This window comes from Rhineura floridana, chromosome 4 (assembly GCF_030035675.1).
Source record: "Rhineura floridana isolate rRhiFlo1 chromosome 4, rRhiFlo1.hap2, whole genome shotgun sequence".
NCBI lineage: Eukaryota > Metazoa > Chordata > Lepidosauria > Squamata > Rhineuridae > Rhineura > Rhineura floridana.
In genome coordinates, this window is record NC_084483.1 from 116,845,188 (window position 1) to 116,864,997 (window position 19,810).

Genomic DNA, 19,810 nt, shown 5'->3' on the forward strand with positions numbered 1-19,810 from the left:
ACACATAATTCCTGTCTGGACATAACACCTCTGTCTTTTCAGGATTCAGTCTCAATTTATTGGCCCACATCCAGTTCATCACTGCCTCCAAACACCAGTTCAACACCTCAACTGCCTCTCCTGATTCAGATGGAATAGAGAGGTAAAGCTGGGTGTTATTTGCATATTGATGGCACCTCACTCCAAATCTCTTGATGACAGCTCCCAGTGGCTTCATATTGGTGTTAAATAGCATGGGGGATGAGATGGAGCTCTGTGGAACTCCACAGGATAATTCCCATGGTGCTGAACAGTAGCCACCCATAACTACTTTTTGGAAGTTGCTCTGGAGGAATGAGCGGAACCACTGAAACACAGTGCTCCCAACCCCCACCTCCTTGTGACCATCCAGAAGGATACAGTAGGGCCCCGCTTTACGGCACTTCGCTTTACAGCGCTTCGCTAATGTGGCGGTCTCAATTAGACGCAATTAGACTAAAGCCCCACTCATACGGCGCTTGTTCTGCTTTTACAGTAGTTTTCGGGGGTTATGCACCATTCTATTCAATGAGTTCCGCTTTTCAGCGGGGGTCCAGAAAGTAACCCACCATATGAATGGGGCCCTACTGTACTGTGGTCTCTGCTGAGAGATCAAGAAGAACAAGCAGGGTCACATTCCCCTATCTCTCTCTTGACAAATGTCATCAATCAGGGTGACCAAAGCAGTTTCAGTGCCATGGCCAGGCCTGAAGCCAGACTGGAATGGATCCAAGTAATCAGTTTCCTCCAAGCATGCTTGAAGCTGGACCACCACCACCTTCTTAAGTACCTTGTCCAAAAAGGGGATATTTGCCACTGGGCGATAGTTGTTTAACACTTCTGGGTCCAGGGAGGTCTTCTTAAGGAGGGGATGCACCACAGCCTTCTTCAAGGCAGATGGTACCTCTCCCTCCTCCAGTGAAGTATTACTCACTCTCTGGACCCAACCCAGTCAGTCTCCTACAGCTAGTTTTCAGCAGCCAGGATGGGCATGGGTCAAGGGGGCAGGTTGTGGGCCGCGCTCCTTCAAGCAGCTTGTCCACATTTTCAGGCCATAATAATTGAAACTGATCCAATACAGGTGAAAGAGACAGTGCTCTGGACGCCCCAATTGAACTTGCTCTAACTGTGGAATCCACCTCTGTCCAAATCTGATTGATTTTGTCCCTAAGCTCCTTGCAAAGTTGTCCAAGGGTGTAAGACAATTCTCTCTTGCCAAATGACAAAAGCCCATTCACTACATGGAAAAGCTCTGCCAGCCAGCTACTTGCAGATGCAATGGTGGCAGAGGCTTTCTTCACCACCACCAGTGCCACGTGATAGGCACAATAGTGCAGCCTTACCTGTGCCCGGTCAGGTCCGGACCGAGAGTTGCACCACCTGCGCTACAGCCACCGATCCTCCTGTTTCATTGCACACAGATCACTGGAATACCAAGGTGATCTACATGCTCCACAGCGACGGCAGGGGCACTCAGAAGAGATTGTGTTGATGGCTCTATGCATCTCACCATTCCACAATGAAATGAGAGCGTTAACAGGAGCACCAGCCATGCCAACTGGAAAATCCCCCAGAGCACTCAGGAATCTATCAGATTCCGTAAGTCCCCAAGGGCAGACCATCTCTATGGGTCCCCCACCCTTGCAGAGTGCAGTAGCTACATTCAACCCAAACCTTATCAGGGAATGGTCTGTCCATGACAACAAACTCACAGTGAGTCCCCAAATCGACTGGGTAGTACCAACCCACTCTTTGGCAAAGACCAGGTCAAGGGTATGTCCAACCAAATGGGTTGGGCCATTGATGTATCGGGACAACCCCATGGTTGTCATGGAGGCCATGAAGTCCCAAGCTGGCCCATTTCAGTCAGCCTCAGCATGAATACTGAAGTCCCCCATCACCACGAAAGGGTTCTCCAACACCACATCTGAGATCACATTCGCCAGCTCAGTTAGGGAGGTTGTAGGGAAGCAAGGCGGATGGTACACTAACAACATCCCTGTTCTGTCTCTCTGGGCCGACACCACAAACAGCCCCTCAAGACCAAAGTATGGACTGGTCTCCTGTTAAGGGAGATGGAATTTTTATGGATGACTGCAACTCCCCCTCCACGTCCCTATGACCTGGAATTGTGCTGCACCAACTACTCAGATGGGCACAGCTGGGTTAGCACTGGGCCACCGAGCTCACCCACCCAGGTCTGTTATACATAGATAATTCATTTCCAGATTTCAATGACCTGTTGACAGTTCTGATCACAGTGAGTGGCTATTAACAAACTGGTTGTTTTATTCTTCAAAGATCTGTTGCATATAACACAATGAAAGACAGTCTGCCTCTAATTAGGACTCAAGTTTTTGATACTCTGCGCTGACATAAAAATGAAGTAAGAAACTGATAGTTTTGACCCTTTTTCTGTTAATGTCATTTCTACAGTGTTCTCTCAAAATCTTAAGCCCAACAATATTTTCTGTAATCCTGCATGCTTAGAAAAGCCTTTTTTCTGTTTTCATTAGGAGTTACAAAGAGCCCTGCTAGTCCAGATTCAAGTATGAGCATCCTGCCTCCCCCAGTGGCTCATGAATTTGTCTACATTTCTTTTAAAAACATCTAAACTAGTGGCCACTACCACATCTTCTGATATTTATTTATTTATTTCCAATTTCTTTATACTGCTTTTCAGCTAAGTTTTAAAAGGAGACAAGCAATGTACACTCATTGCTAGAGGCAGTTTGCAGTTCTGGGGCCACCACACAACAAAATCCTACTCAAAGTAAATTGGGCATCCAGAAAATGACACTGGAGCATATGACAAATTGACATCTGATCACAAAGGGCAGAAGTTGGGCCAAAACTCAAAGATATTCAGGACCCAGGCCATATACAGCTTTAAAGGTTCCAACTCACACTTGGAAGCAGTTTTGGAAAAACAAACAGATAATCAATTAAGTTGTAAAACAAGCATAGTTTAGTCACTCTAGTCTAGCCTATGTCCAACAACCATATTCTGAACAATCTTCAAAGGCAGCCCAATGCAGATTGCATTGCAGTAACATAATGTAAAAAAAACACCAAGAGATAGGTGAGAGTCACCAGGTTTTTATCTTACATTAGTGGATGCAGCAAGTATACCACCTGGTCTTCCAGGAGGAATTTGAAGTCCAAGCTACGAACTTTCCCTTTCATGGAAGTTTGACTACATCCAGGACAAGTATTTCCTCAGGCAATCAATCCACTGAGGTGATCCTCCCCGCCCCCCCCGGTCTCTAATTTGCCTAGATTGAGATTTATTTTATTTGCCTTTAACAAGCTCAGGCACTTGCTTAGAGAAAACACTACGACACCTAGATATGATAGGGAGAAAAAATAGACATGGGAGTAATCAGCATACTGGTGTCACTGCACCACACAACTTTGGACAACCTTATTCAACAGCTTTATGAAGATTTGTTAGAAAGCATGGGAGACAAAACCCTGAACCCTAAGGAACCCTGCAAGGTGACTCTTGCACAGTCCTCTGATGAGGAAGCTTCAATGTGAGAGGGAGAATACCCGCTCCCCCTGCTCTGCCATTGCAACTGCCATGCGCACGCCCCAAATATGATCCACTCATGAGCAGGGTGAAGGTCCACGCGCTGGAGCCTTTTACCAACCTGGCTCTGACGGATAGGGTGAAGCAGAAGAACCCGCTTTCCCCTACGAGGGCGGCAAAAGCAAACGCCACAAAACCTACCCCACCCCTTCCGCTATGAGGTTGACACGTGATGTCATTTTCTCCGCCCCCACTCGCATTAGTCCTACTACTCCAGAAGCGGTTGCGCGTTATCGTCACTTCCTCCGTGTCTCAAATGATTTCCTATAGCTTTCCGCTCCGTTTTACTTTATATCTCCCCGCCTTCCATATTGAAGGGGCTGGTTTCTTCGTGCCCCTCCTGCCTAGCCCGATGTGTGAGTAAACCAAACCACTGACCAATAAGAACAGGCGCTCCTTGGAAAGTGCGTAAAGCCACCGGCTGACGTCCTGAGGCGGCGGCAGAATGAGTAAAATGGCGGCGAAGAAGGTGACGCTGCCGCCACAGCTTGCGGGCAAGTTTAAGGGGTGCGTCCTGTCTCCCCCGCCACGTCGTCGGGGCTCTACGAAAGGGGGGGTTGGAGAAGGGTAAATCGTTGGCCAGCAGGGAAGGGCTGGAGCCGTAGAGTACCAGGGGACAACGGTAGTTTTCTTCGGACGTCCCTTTTCTTCGTGCCTTCCTCGCAGTCAGGCAGCCGCTTGGAGCGACTGGAAACGCCACGTTTGTGTGAGCCGTTGGGCTGATCGCTAATTGACGTTTTTGCTCTTGTCTGACACTTCCAGATCTGACTCTCTCTTCAGAAATTATCTGCGAGTGTGCTATTTTATGTCGCTTAGGCAAAACATGAAACATGAATTCTACTGCATAAGCGGAGAATACCCCGATAACGGCACATGCAATAGAGAAGTGTCAGTACTCTACTGAACCATTTCTGGGTTGGGGAAAGGGAGACTTGCAGTAGCAGCCAGGAAAGCAATGGTCTGTTTCGGATAGAATGGTTTGGCTTGGCTGTTATTGTTGTTATTCGAGTACTGTACAACAAAAGTATTACCCTTTTCCCTTTCCAAATTGCTCCGATTGCAGAAAACCGAGGTTTGCTATTATATCTAAACCAATCACTCTATTTTTCATAAACAAGAAGCTGGCTTCTAAAGTAGAATTAGAAGTCATTTTGAAGTGGGTTTCTGATTCTGGTTTGGCGGAAAGCTAGGAAGTTATTTAAGGAGAAAAAAGAATGCGTGAAACAAAGCTTGTTCACGATAACCAAATGATACCTTGAGCAATGTGCTTGATAGAGGGCCATGGAGTCTATAAATTTATCATACTTGTATTCATAATCTAATTTTAGATTATGCAATTTAACATGTAAAATAATTTGATTTTAATTAACAAAACAAATTTTAACAGAGTTTCATCTACTCTGAAACCTAGCAGCAGAACTTAAATTTTTGGATTAGCAAATTGTACCTTTTCTTACTAGTCTGTAGGTCAGGGGTTCTCAAACTGGTCTGCGAGCTTCATTCAGGTCATCTGTAGTATGTCTACATTAAATATTCATATTGATTTTTAATTGTATGTCGTTGCTTTTATTTCTTATATTGTCTTATTGAATTAGTTTGAATTTTGTGAAATGCAATAAAATACAAGAAATAAAAGAAGCAATAACATACAGTTAAAATCATACAGCATCTAGCACAGCTTGTTACAATTGCTACAACAGGCAGAAAGATCATTAAGTGGGCTGCCAAGACCATCAGTAATTTTCAGGTAGTTTGGGAACCACTACTCTAGGTAATTAGATATATCAAACTGGGGTATATGGTAGCCTCCCATCCCCCCCCTTTTAGGGGGAAAGTAAACTTGTTTGCTTGTTGATAGTAAAAGATGTGAAAGTCTGACAACTAACATTCTGGTTTTAAGATAAAAAAGATTATTAAAGAGTGTTATGAATTTGAATATTCAGCTTATCTTGCCAAGTGCCTTGCAAGTTCTTATTGTCTGAGACATGGTTTTTAGATGTTGCTGTGGTACATACAATGATGTAATAATCTGACATTTATTTTCCACAGTAAACTCTGTGTAAGATTCAGACAACAAAACCCTATCCTGAAAATTTGGGCACTTGGAAGTCACATTCTTGTTTAATTTTCATATATGGAGTCAGTATATGGTTCTGGTTTCCATATTAATTGGGCCAGAATCTTTACAACTTTAATGATAAAGTGCCAATTAGATGAACACTCTGTTTGCATTGGGATGTGGTGCTGAGGGGCATGTGAGCTTTAGACAAAGCCTTTGTTCAGACATGGTAAGCCAAAGTTCGTGATTTGCACTGGTAACAAGCCTAGTCTACTCTCTTTCACCTTCAAGAGTCATAAACAGAAGATGGGGAACTTTCACTGCCAATTTCAACTAATCACAGTTTAGGTGTTGCATCTGAACCCTAAATTGTGGTTAATCTTAAATATGGTTTGAATGGCTTGAAGTTCATGGTTTGAAGTTGGCTTGTTTTAAACAAACTATAATTAAGTCCTCATGTTCACAGCAGGGGGAGGAGGGGTGCATAAACCTGGGAGGAGGCTGGGCTTACTTCCCCCATGATAAATCATGGTTTATTGTGATGACTGAATACAGCAGTTTGCTCCTTCCATGTAAAAGCAAACTGGTTTAAGTTGTCTGATTATGGTGATTGCCAAGGATGAAGTGGCTGTTTACCAGCCTAAACAATACTGTTTTGTTCTTCATAGATCCTTTGCATATAATACAATTAAAGACAGGCTGCCTCTAATCCTGACTAAAGTTATTGATACTCTGCATCGACATAAAAATGAATTCTTTGAAGAACATGGAGAAGTAAGAAATCACTATCTTTGATTCTTTCTCTCAGTACTATTCTATCAAAAATCTTAAGCATGTTTATAACTTTGTATAATTATTTCTGCATGCTTAGAGAACTCTTTTTCTGCTTTTCTGATCAGGCTAAAGATCTAGCACCCTGCTTCCTCAGTGGCCCATATATTTGCCTAAGTCCCTATTCAAGCCATCTAAAGTAGTTGCCATCACATTTTGGCAGTGAATTCCATAAATTAATTATGTATTGTGTGAACAAGTGCTTTCTTTTTTATCCTGAATTTGCTTTTATCAATTTCATTGGATGACCCCCGGATGATTATTATTCATTAAATTTATATCCCGCTTTTCCTTCCAGAAGGAGCCCTGGACAACAAACAAAACACTAAAAGCACTTTAAAACATATTAAAAAACAAAAGACTTTAAAACATATTAAAACAAAACATACTGAAAACATCTTTAAAAAACAAGTTTAAGAACATCTTAAAACATTCTAGAATCACGCGAGGGGAAAACAAATATTTCTCTCCACTTTTTCCATACCATGCTTAATTCAATAAACATGTTATGTCTCCTCTTAGTCACTTTTTCTTAAGTTGAAAAGCCCTAAATGCTTTAGTCCATAGGTGGGGCAATCTGTAGCCAGAGGGCTGCACTGGCCTTATTTCAGAAGTTCTCTTCAAGCAATTGGTTCAGGCCTCTGGCAAAAGTGATCTGTCCCTCCCTTGACAGCATTTTGGGCCAAGAGAGAGAATGGGATGGCAGAAAAAGAAAGGGGTGGCCCTGCTCACTTGTTCTGGTCCCACCCAGAGCTGGCTTTAGCACTACCCTCCTACAGCATGTGGACCCTGACAGATACCCCCAAGGGAATGTGGCCCTCCAAAGAAAAGACTGCCAAATCTGCTTGAGTGTCTTTCTAAAGAAGATGCTCAAACCCCCTAATTATTTTGGGTTTACTTTTCTGCATTTTTTCCTGCTTTATAATATTCTTTGAGATTGGGTAACTGTAACTATATACTATTTCAAAAGTGGCAATGCCACAGATTTATATAAGGCATTATGCTACCTGCAGAATTATTTTAGTCCCTTTCCTAACAATCCTTTCACACACTGGTTTAATGTTTCCATTGAGCTATCCATCATGCTCCAATATTTCTTTCCTGGCAAGTCATCACCAGGTCTGATACCATATATGTAAGTTAGGATTTTTGACCCAATGTGCATCACTTTGCAGATGCTTACACTGAACATCATTTGTTGTGTTGTTGCCCATTCACCCAGGTGGAGAGACCCTTTTGGAGTTGCTCAGAGTACAGTCTTATAGTTTTATTGTAAGAGTTATATATGGGTTCAGAGGAGGGCAACAAAGATGATCAGGGGACTGGAAACAAAGCCCTATGAGGAGAGACTGAAAGAACTGGGCACTTTTAGCCTGGAGAAGAGAAGACTGAGAGGAGATATGATAGCACTCTTCAAGTACATGAAAGGTTGTCACGTAGAGGAGGACCGGGATCTCTTCTTGATCGTCTCAGAGTGCAGGACACGGAATAATGGGCTCAAGTTGCAGGAAGCCAGATTTTGACTGGAAAAACATCCTAACTGTTAGAGCCATACGACAATGGAACCAATTACCTAGAGAGGTAGTGGGCTCTCTGACACTGGAGGCCTTCAAGTGGCAGCTGGACAGCCATCTGTCGGGAATGCTTTGATTTGGATTCCTGCATTGAGCAGGGGGTTGGACTCGATGGCCTTATAGGCTCCTTCCAACTACTATTCTATGATTCTATGATATATATTTCCCCTTAGTATGATCACTTGGTCCTCCGTCTGTTCTCTTTCCCTCCCCTTTTATTTTGGCCTATTTTATTTCTTCTCTCTGACTAATGAGCCAATTTTTGTCTTTCCACTTCTTTCTCTTTTTTTTTGCTTGGAGATCATGGAATATTAACTGCAGTGTTTTGACTCCTGGCTGTTATTTCTGGTGATAGCAGAGTAAATATTTCAAGTTACTGCCCTGGATTCTGGCAGAATATCACCGTTATGGTGTGTAAAAAAAAAAAAAATCTGAACTATGCACTTATTCAAATGCTGTGAGAAAGTATACAGGAGAGAGAAGTGCTGGGAAGAAAACATTTTAAATATTTGTACAATTTTAGCAGAGTATCGAAGTTAGAAAAAGAGGAATTAAGATACTGAGGACCTCTGCAGAAGTCTGGCTTACATATGGCCTGCATAGATATGCAGTTCAGAGATACAGCAGTATCTGTATGGTATTAGTTTCTTACTGATGTCTAATGGTTATTGTTGCTTGTAGGAGATTGGTATTTAGTTTCTGTCAGCTAGAATAGGCAATAAATACAGTTTTTAAAAAGGTGGGGATATGTAACAAAATACATGCTGCTGTTCAGTACTTCAGCCTGTTTGAATGCTACCATCTTTTTTATATATCACAGTCCTGCCTATATTTCCAGTTTATATAAAGAGTAATTCAGTTATGCAGGTAGCATGGAAAAGCAGAAGCAAGATTTATTTTCCACATAGAAGTATCTCTCTCTAGGATTGTTAGGGGTCTGAAGAATTTTGGGTATTACAGGAGGAAAAGAGTCTCAGACTTAGAAAAGCTTGCAAAGCACAAAAGTTCCACAGATCCCCCATATAATAGGTTCCTGACCTACAAGTTTGTTTCTGTACCCTGAAACTTTGAGAGTTAATGAGTTATGGACTTGCACTTTTGATTGGAATTCCTGACGTGATTCCACAATTTATAAGAAACATAACTTTATTAACAAATACATTTAGATTGGATTTTTTTATCAATTTATTCTTTATTATAGAAAGGTATTGAAGCAGAGAAGAAAGTTATAGCCTATCTTTCCAAGTTACGGAATGAGCTTCAGACAGACAAGCCATTGGTTGCCTTGAATGATAACCTTCCTGACACAACTCTGTGGAACCAGTACTTAGAATATCATAGAAATTTATCCAATGGACCACCAAGCTGGTTTCAATCTCCTTGGTTATATACGGAGTGTTACATGTATCGTAGAATTCATGAAGCCCTCGTTCAAAAGTAAGTATATATGATGTCAGCTGTATGTGTATGGTTTTCATTTATGGGATGGAGAATTAAGGAAGAAAGCTCAGGCTTATGGTAAAACAGAACAGAACTCACTCTTAAGTACCAGCTATTTCCTTTTCTTTACTCCCTCTCCAGATTTCTTCTAGTCAGCAGCAAAGTAGAGTTGTATCTGGCATCAGGAGCCAGAACTTGTGAGGTACATTGGCAGCAGCTTAGATGAAGAAACACTAACCTGTGAAGGGACTATGATCTGGCTGCTCTGACAACCATTTCAGGCCTCATGTTAACTCCTCTGAAACTTGCTGTATGGTGCACAAATTCAGCTGCAGAGTGGTAGTGGAACATTTGAAGAGTTGGGCAAGGCAGATTTTGCTCCTTTCTAGTAGACAAATTTCATGTATTACATTTTGGAAGCCACCTGAAGACTTCATTTAGCAGGTGTGGTATAACTACTACAACTAAATTCCATTTTAGTTCTTGTTTCAAAGTTTTAAGAACTTGGAATTCACTTGTTCCTTTGCTGACTCTGTGATTAATGAAGTTCTTAAAAATGTGATTTGTTCACTTTAGTCTACAACTTAATTCTGTCATTCATCTTTCTAGTAAATGAAAAATGTTGACAACTTCCTATTTTGAAGTGCATAGAAAACCAGCAACCAATGAAAACTTCAGTTGACAAATACTGTATAGATGATAAGATGTTTTAAGAACCATGATATTAATTTACATAACTTACAACCCACTTTCATAGCCAGTACACTGCCTTAGAATATAGTAGTAACCACAATTCTGGAGTATAGATTGCATGTGGACTCCTATTAGATGACATTGAAATGATGAGGAAAAAAATGTTACCATTCTTTTCTCCTGCTCTTGGAAGGATTAAGGAATACCTTATTTCTTGGGAAGAAAAAAAATGTAATGTTTGTTTCATTTTTGAAACCATTTTGTGTTTCATAATATCAATGATGGTTTGTTATCTATTATTACTTGGAATTGTTTTCATATGAAAGGCCATATAACCTGTCATTAAAATGTCAAATATCATTGCTTATGAGTTCATGATTGATAATTATCTTTTTAAATTGAGTAACTTCAGATATGTATTTTATAATGTCATTGACAGCTGTCCTTTTTATTATAAGCAAGGAAGGGAGAAATTTGAAATATTCCTAGTATATTTATAACTTCAGCTATTACTTCATTGGATTTGTATATTTAGAACTAAGCTGTTGATCAGAGCTGGGAAAAAGGGAAGAGCTGCACCTCAGTGGTAGAGCATCATCTTTGCATGCAGAAAGTCCTGTTTCAGTTCCTAGCATTTCCATGTAGGGTTGGGAATGTCCCGTCTGAAAACCCTGGAGTGCTGGTGCCAGGCAGTGCTGATAACACTGAACTAGATTGAACCAATGCTCTGACTTCCTATTTTATGTACTGCATGTATTTTATGTGATTAATATAAAAATCAAATTGAACATTCTTGCCTTCTACTCTTAGCCAAGGGAGAATTTGAAGTATTATGAATGCTTCAAGTATGATGGGTTGGGGGGGGGAGAGAGAATCTGGAAACTTTCATTTGTTTTCAAATACTTTTCTAATATTTACATAGTAAAATGAAACCTGTTTGTCTAAGGGTGGAACTTCATGTTCTCACTCATAACATGTGGGACACCTACCCCCTTGTCATTATGTTGGCATATTGTGCATTTCCCCACCAATGACAGCTGCAACCAATGTCCTGGTTCACACGTAACATTAAGACAAACTATGGCTTAACATAAATGATCAAGAGTGCTGGTGGACAGTTAAGAAATGGCAGGCACTTCATTCCTTCTGCTACTGCCATGCTACCAGGAACTAACCCGTGGTTTGGCTTAGGGTTGTGTGTGAATCTGGACTCATGCCTTGTCTTGCCCTACACAAACCACACACCATTACTAAGGTTTGTTTTTTGCTTACTGCTTGTGATTTATTTTGTGTGAGACAAACCATGATCCCAGGTTCACATGGAACATTAAGCCAAATGATGGCTTAGTTCCCAGTACTGTGGTAGCAGGAGGACACAGGGGAGAGTGGCTACACTTCCAAGCTGTGCATAACCATGCTTGCTCATTCGTGCTTAGCCATGGTTTGTCTTAGTGATGTGTGAACGAGTTAAATTACTTGGAGCTAGATAAAGGAAGACACAGACCTGAACTTACAAGATCTGAGCAGGGTGGTTCATGACAGATGCTCTTGGAGGTCGCTGATTCATAGGGTCGCCATAAGTCGTAATCAACTTAAAGGCACATAACAACAACACAACAGGGTGGGGAAATACACACCATAATATCATGGCATGGGGCAAGCAGTTGGGGGAAGTTCAACATGCAGACATGGTTTTCGGTATTTAACAAGGTAAAAACTAATGTTTTGCCTCCTTTCTGTTCAGTCCACTCATCAGTGACTATGATGTATTTAAAGAAGAAAAGATACACAATTTCTTTGAATCTCAACAAGCTGTTATTATTATAAGTACTTCTTTACAAGAGATGTTGAAAAACATTGAGAAGCTAGATGAAAATTTCTTGAAGAAGGAATTTTTTAGACTGCTTCAGGTAAATTTAATAGTACTTATTTAAATATTTAGTGTTGCAAATATTTTTCTACTTGAGTTTCTTGTTTCAGATGGCCTAATGATAAATTTAAATAATAAGTATTATAAATATTAACTACATATTTAAATGTTTAATCACATTTCCAATAAGAAAATGTGTTGAATAAGGAAATGTGTTGAAAAACTATTCCATCAGAATAATTTTAAGCAAATTAAATTCATGTAAGCCTTCAACACACCATACACTCTTCTCTGCAATATTGGTTTAAGAAGATAAGCAAAATCCGCCTAATACCATTGGTTGTGCTTCTAATAATGAAGCTAGAAAAAAGCATGACAAATTACCCAAATATTATATTAGATCCATACTGGAGTCCAATTCTTTTTCATGCGCATAATCTATTTAATAGCTATGGCACAGATGATCTTGAAGTGTTTTTCTGAAGTTTATTTTCAGCAATACCCATGGGTTCATATGACGATACTTCACAAAATAGCACATACATTCTTTCTCCTCCTCTCCATTTATCAAACCCCACTAACTCCGTTGTCACTTACTTCTCCTTTGCCAGAACCTGGTTTTGGTATCCTGCCAGAGTTTTTGATGTGGTATTCATTTGTTCAATACTAATAAACGTCACTGAAACCTGAGACTTAAAAATTGGATAAATGTAATTTCTGCTTATGAATGTGCAAGCCTGGAGTTAGTTGTGCTCCACAGTTCATGGGTGTGTATGTTATTATAGCACCATAGTGTCTGGCGGGGCTGCATGGGTGGGGGCTTCCCAACATCACATGTTGCTGCTAGTTACCAAGAGGGAGAGGGTCAAGGCAGCAGGAAGCTCTGCACAGTGCAGATGCAGCATTGGGAGTGCCCAATTGGCTACGCTGTACCATGGTGAACTCTCCTCTGTTTTCTTCCTCCTCCTCAGTAACTGGCAGCAATGCACAGCACCGGGAAGCCAAAAGAGCAATGCAGTCCCCTGGCTGCTGTTTGCCCCCCTGGGCTCTTTTGGGAGGAAGGGTGAGATAGAAATGGAATAAATAATAATAAGTCTTCAATATAAAACAGCTTCCTGTTCTAGATAGGGAATATATGTGCATGGATGGAGGCTTCAGTATCCATATCCATAGTAGGATGGGAATAGTTTATGTGAATGGGTGCTGCATGCATAGTTCCCCAGCCTTATTTAACATCTGGGATGAGGCTGTGTATATAGCCCTTTTTATCAAGCTGGAATCTCTTCAGCCAACTGTTTGAGAGTAAGGAGATTGGATTCCACCCCTCCTCTTTGCTAAATAGCCTTTGGAGTCCATATTCTTTTTGTGGGTCATTAGAATGGAACATAAATATATGTGATGTATAGGGCAACAAGGCATTTCTTGGCCTAAATGTGTTTGGTGTATAGTAAAGCAAAAACATTTTGGCACACTTATTAATGTGTACTCTTTCCTTCTTTAGGTTTCTCTTTGGGGTAATAAGTGTGATCTTTCACTGTCAGCCGCTGCAGATAGTTCTCAGAAGTCTGACCCATTACAATCTGTCGAAGAGTTAAAATCTTTTATCTTGGTGGATCACATGGAAAAGCTTTGGTCAGTGCTTACAAACAAAAAGAACCTGAATGCACAGAGTACTAGACTTGACATCGTCCTGGATAATGCTGGCTTTGAACTTACTGCTGACCTTGTACTGGCTGACTTTTTGTTAACCTCCAAGTTAGCTACTGAGATTCATTTCCATGGAAAAAGTATTCCGTGGTATGTGTCGGATACTACAAAGCATGACATGAACTGGACAATTAAGCAAATGCAGTCAGCTAATCACAAGTGGATGTCTAGGTGTGGTGTCTGCTGGGAGGGCTATATGAAAAAAGGTGCGTGGGTTTATCATGATCACTTGTTCTGGACTTTGCCACATGAATATTCTAGGATGGCTCAGGTTGCTCCTGATTTGTACACAGAGTTGCAGAAGTCAAATTTAATTATTTTTAAAGGTGATTTGAACTACAGAAAGTTGACAGGTGACCGGAAATGGGAATTCACAGTCCCATTCCATCAGGCCTTGAACAATTTTCATCCTGCGCCTCTCTGTAGCTTGAGAACACTAAAATGTGATATCCAGGTTGGGTTGAAACCTGGGCAAGGTGAACAGCTTACTAAAATGGAACCTGAATGGATGATCATTGGGAAATATGGAGTCATTCAGTTTGATGCTGCTTCATGATTGAGTTCCAAAGTATGAAGGATAGTGCTGTGCTAAATGTTTTGTTGGTCAAAGTTGACCAACAAAGTTGAAAGACCATTGGCTTTCAATACGCATGTTCTCTTCTACAGGTGTTACTGCTATTTTAAAAGTGGTGTGCAATTGTGACATGGTACAAACCCTTTTCTGGTATTCGTTGTCTTAAATTATGAAAAATGTTAAAGGTTTCCTCTATTAGATATTTTATTTGTAAGTAAAGAATGCTAGACAGAGGTGACATTGAGTGAGAGCAACTTTAGCAGCTGCTATGTGTCTGATCTCTGTTCTAACATACAAATGGCAAAATTTGATTGCTGAAAGTTTTAACTTTGCATTTCTATAGCTCAAGTCTTATTTTAAAGCTGCTTGATCTTAAGTTGTCTCTGGACAAGATTACCTGAAATAAATTGATTCAAATTGGCTTATGTAAATAGACTTGTGATTTATTTATTTATTTATTTTTAATTTATTAGATTTATATTCTGCCCTTTGTCCCAGTAGGAGCCCAGGTGGCAAAATTTATACGGTACAAGAGCTAATACATTGGTCCATTGTAGTTTAAAGAAGCAACCTGGCATGTAGGGAAGATGACAGCACTGAGTCCCACTATGAGGTTATAGAGTTTTCTGCTGAAACACTGTAAAAATAATTTATTAATGTTTGGATCTTTTTGATCCTGATTTTGTCAGAGTGAAAATTACATGGTTTATACAGCTTCTCCAAAACACATCCAGCTTCATAAATAGTTCAATCCCAGCAGCACCACAGCCATGCCTCCTTTTTGTTGCGTTTAGGGAACACCTTTTTCTTTCTAGCCTGCTAGGCTTTAAGTAGCACTCTGGGCTAGCTACAGCCAGAGATTGGAGGCTTTGCCCTGTTGAGATTCCTGGCAACTTGGTGGGATCGAATTCTCTTCTTTCCCCGCCTGCCTATTACTCAGGAGTATTGGGGTGGGGAGATAGGGTCAGGAGGTGAAGGAGGTGTAAGCAGTGGATGGGTGCTGCAGCAGACGGGAAAATGTGAGAAGGAAAGGGACTTTCCTACCCTGCCCAGTTACATTGCCTAGTTGGGAGAATACATAGCATTGTATTTATATTTCATATCCAACCTAGTGATCAGACGATATAGTGAGCAGTGATAAGCAAAGAGGGAAGTTGTTATGTACAATGAAGTGAAACTTTTTGATTCTGTTAAGAATACTAATTGTATGCCCCTGAGGAAAGAAACACATTGGGTTTCAATACAGTTGGTATTGTGAGTCAGCCTCCCCAGTTTAGGCAGAATTTGTGGCTGCAGAGGCTCTCAGTGGAGAAGGCTTTTTCTTTTATATTCTTCCATTCCCACCCACACATTTCTCTATTTTTGTGGGCATGTTTACCTATTCCTGTAATTTCTTTTCCCATTCTCCTTTCACACATTCCACCCCCCCAAAAAAGTCACCAGGCTGGAATCCAACGAAGTACTTCAGCTAGAGCAAGGATTTCTGCTTGTGCAACAGAACTTCCTCTCTCTCTCATCTACCCTCACATATGCTTCAAAGGGTTGGGGAAAACCTACAGAACAGGTTTAGAGGGGGCATGAGGAGAGGGGAGTTCCACTGCACTGCCAAAAGTTCTTCTGCTAGCACAGGTGTGGGGAACCTCTATCCCTCTGGATGTTGCTGAACTACAACTGTTCTCAACCCTAGCAAGTATGGCCAAGGGTGATGGGAGCTCTGATTCAGCAACATCTGGAGAGCCAAAGGTTCCCCATACCTGCATTAACGGAACTATTTTGATGGATGCCGCCCCCGTTTTTTACCCCTCCTCCCTTGTCCCTTTACATTCACATTTTCCTCCTATAAGAGTTTTCCTCTCAACTGCTTCATTTCTATTCCCGGTTAGTTGGTTTAAAAATAATTTTAAAAAATAACTTTTTGTTGCACTTTCTAATTTCCTTCACCACCACCTCTGACTTTCACCTCAAAGGAGGAAAGCCTTCCCTCCTTTCCCTTGAACTTCTCTTTCTCCCAGCCTCCTTTACTCAGCATGCAAAGGGTTGTTGATGCTGGCACTGATGCAACCAAAAGGATGCGACACGGCTAGGGGATGGGGTAGGTAAGTGCAGAGGCCTGGGCAGGCTCTGGCATTGAGGCCCACCTGAAGGTGGCCCAAGGCCCAATGGTGTGTCCCCAACACAAAAAATACTGGACCCTACAGCATTCTTCGCTTCATTTAGGGAACCCTTCCATCTAGTTATCATTGACCACATGAGAGTATGGGCCCATCCGTGCCTAACCATGAAATCAACATTTTCCAAATTCAGTTAGTGGCCTCGAGATCCATATATGTCCTGTTTGCGGTCGGATTATTGTGAAAACCCAATTATCAAGCATCCATACCTGTGGACTTCTTTTTCTAAATTGCTTTAGCATTGGCCACTCCCCTAAGTCCACCCCTTTTCAATGATTGGTCCATAATGGTTGTTTGCTTTTTACGTTTTGGAAGAGCACAGAAATGTGTCGTTTAATTCTCACGCATACGCAGGTTTGTGGATGTACAAAAGGGCAAAGTTAATGGACCCCCCCCCAGGGCAAGCAAAATAAGCATCTGGGCTGTTACATATAACATAGTGCAGTGGTTCCCAACCTGGGGGCCGCAAAGTAATCCAGAGGGGGCCGTGAACAGTAAAGACATGAATTATTTATTATTATTTTTAAAAGGTCTTCAATCCCTGGACACTGCTTCTCACTTCCATTGCAAATGACACCTCCCCCTTGCTCCAAACGAGAGGGGAGGACTTTTGCTGAAGAGCCAGAGCGTCTTTCAGTGCACCGAGGGCAGGCATCTGCCTATAAAATACATGGCAGATGACAAAGGAGGCTGAAGGTAGAGATACCAGGACAAAGGGGATTACTATCACTGACTCCCATCTCCTTGCACCGCCGCTGCTGCTGACACCCTTGTTCAGAATAAGAGGACTTTTTGTGGAGCAAGAAGCAGCAAGGCTGCAAGGAAAGCCTGCTTTTCCCCTTCCTGGCAGCCAGCCTGCCTCCCTAGGGGGAGGGAGTCATGAATTGTTTTGAGCTTATAAAGGGGGTCCCATACTCATAAAGGTTGGGAACCACTGACATAGTGCATACTAAGGATGGGAGCTACTGGTTACTCCCAATTCCATTGTATTTGTTGAACTGGGAGGCTAATCCCTTTCCATTTTTGATTGTTTCCCACTATCTCCTGCTGTTACCATTTTGAAAGGGCTTTCCTTCTGCCCAGTGCATCCACCAAATCTCTTCATGCCTCCTCCTTCCAAATTGTATTAGATCCTCCACCACCCACCATGCGAGAAACCAAGAAATTGCCTGTCATTCAGTTTCAAGTTAGCAAAGGGAGGACCCAGATTAGCTTCAGGCTTGGAGGAAAAGAACAGAACTTACAGTGCATGCACATACACACATACCCAGACAGACAGACAAAGATCTGGCCATTTGGCTCCCTCTCCCTCCCCATCAGCTGTTGGGCAGGAAAAGAGAGGCTTTGCCTGCTGTTGGATTGGCTGCAATATCAATGCCACATTAAAGTACTACAGCTTGTACCTCTCCCCCCCTTCCCCCTATCAGCCCAAGGAAAAAATGGAAATGGACTGCCTCCAAGTTGATTCCAACTTATGGCGATTTATGAATAGGGTTTTTGTGGTAAGCGGTATTCAAAGGTGGTTTACCATTGCCTTCCTCTGAGGCTGAGAGGCAGTGACTGGCCCAAGGTCACCCAGTGAACTTCATGGCTGTGTGGGGGATTCAAGCCCTGGGCTCCAGGTCGTTGTCAAACCACTAGATCACACTGGCTCAAAAATCTCCTTTAAACTGTGTTTTCATTGAATTGTTTGTGTAATATCACAGAAATAGCTTTTGTGGAAATATTATTCAGTAAACATTTGATTTTACATTTGATTGAAAAATAGTAGTTTTTTTAAAAAAACAAACCCAATGTGATAGTTACAGAAGCCAGGAGTTAGTACCCCAGTTCAGTACCAGATGCAGGAATGAACTGTAGGCAAGGAGGAGGCGTGGACAGAGGGTGGATCCAACTTCACTACCAGAAATGCAAGTGACTATTAGGGGGGAAGGAGACGGGGCTTGGCATATGATGAAGGAATGCCCAAAAGCCTTCTATTGCAGGAAAGTCTGCTGCATTGCATCAGAGCAGACAGGCATTAATGCGATTGATTATTGATACAGGAAAGCATACTGTTTTTTCGGTGCTATTTCTAATGCGGATTTGTGAATGCAAAAATCCACACTAGGTTGCAACATTATATGGCCAATGGTGAATTAAGGAGGACACAAAGCAATAACATTGCAGATTATACAGTTGTATGGACTCTATATGTAGAGCCTATGCTCTGTATGTAGAGTGGTTTCTGTCCATCTGGGTAGGTAGTCCTTGAAATCGCAATAGTAAATTCCTAAAGGATGTACACACTCTATCTTAAATAGAAAGAAGGTTGTGGAACATAGTTTATGGTCTAATATGCTTTATTCATCATTTATTTATTTGTGTGTCGCCTTTCCATTAGCTATGCTCAAGGTGATTCACAACATGAACTACATAATTTTAGCAGTTACAAAAATAAAACAATATACTCAACTGTCACAAACAATAAACTAATGAAAACATCTCAATAAATATATAATTCAGAAATCCCCACATACTTCACAATAATGTCTAACAACAAAAATACAAAGCTATAACCCCAAAAATATCTCCAAAATTAAATCTTGACCCCCAAAACGACTAAAAAGTATGCAGCCCCAATAGTCTGCAGACATCCTGAGCAGCAGGTTCACACAGGTAGGTAGTCTCTGGTCCCTTCAGCAGTTGCTATTTTTGTAGTTGGAGAGACAGGGCCCCCTCCCAGATTAGCCAACAATGCAGGGAGCAGGTCTTGCAGGACTCATACAGGTAGGCAGATGATTGAAACTGAATCCAGTACTAGCTAATCATATTGTGTGCCTGGATTTTTATGATGCAACAGGGCATCTAGCTGCAGGCTACTCACACAATTTCTACCCCGTGCTTCTCAATCCCCCTCTTCCACTTTTGTAGAAATAGTCCCATTAAGCTCTTGCAACACAACAGCCGCTGTCAGCAGACCTCCCCCAAGTCCATATTGTAAGGACAGCCAAGCAGTGGCCTTATCTCAAATATTTATATTTCAAAGCAGCCCAAGGTGGCTAACATAAACAAAAGAATTTAACAACAAGAAGAAAAATATCGCGTAGAATCAATACGCACTTCCAATGTTCCCTCCAATACACCTATACTGATCTTAAAATTGTGGTCCTGGCAACACCAATTGCTTCAGCAGATGGTTTGGAGGCCATTAGCGCTATATGAAAGCCGCTTAGAAGCCAGAGAAAAATACTTTCATTTTCTGGAGAATTTGGTCCAGCCTAGAGCCAGGTCAGGGCTCT

At 41.6% G+C, this 19,810-nt stretch overlaps 2 protein-coding genes across 5 annotated transcripts in view; one reads left to right on the forward strand and one right to left on the reverse strand.

Moving 5' to 3' along the window:
• Nucleotides 1-3,889, reverse strand: part of RMND1 (required for meiotic nuclear division 1 homolog) — a 59,072-nt gene extending 55,183 nt beyond the window's left edge. For all 3 annotated transcript variants that reach the window (XM_061624137.1, XM_061624139.1, XM_061624138.1), the window contains exon 1: nt 3,752-3,889. The gene's annotated coding sequence lies outside the window, so the exon portion shown is untranslated. The remainder of the gene's footprint in view (nt 1-3,751) is intronic.
• ARMT1 (acidic residue methyltransferase 1) lies at nt 3,827-14,789 on the forward strand. Of its 2 annotated transcripts, XM_061624135.1 has the most exons (6): nt 3,827-4,117; nt 4,373-4,498; nt 6,338-6,443; nt 9,276-9,511; nt 11,952-12,117; nt 13,579-14,789. In XM_061624135.1, the coding sequence occupies exons 1-6, from the start codon at nt 4,056-4,058 to the stop codon at nt 14,338-14,340; spliced, it is 1,458 nt and encodes a 485-aa protein (XP_061480119.1). In that variant the 5' UTR covers nt 3,827-4,055; the 3' UTR covers nt 14,341-14,789. The 2 variants fall into 2 exon arrangements, with proteins under 2 accessions (XP_061480119.1, XP_061480120.1); XM_061624136.1 differs by lacking the exon at nt 4,373-4,498 and having other exon boundaries at nt 3,830-4,117.
• The last annotated feature ends 5,021 nt before the right edge of the window (nt 14,790-19,810 follow it).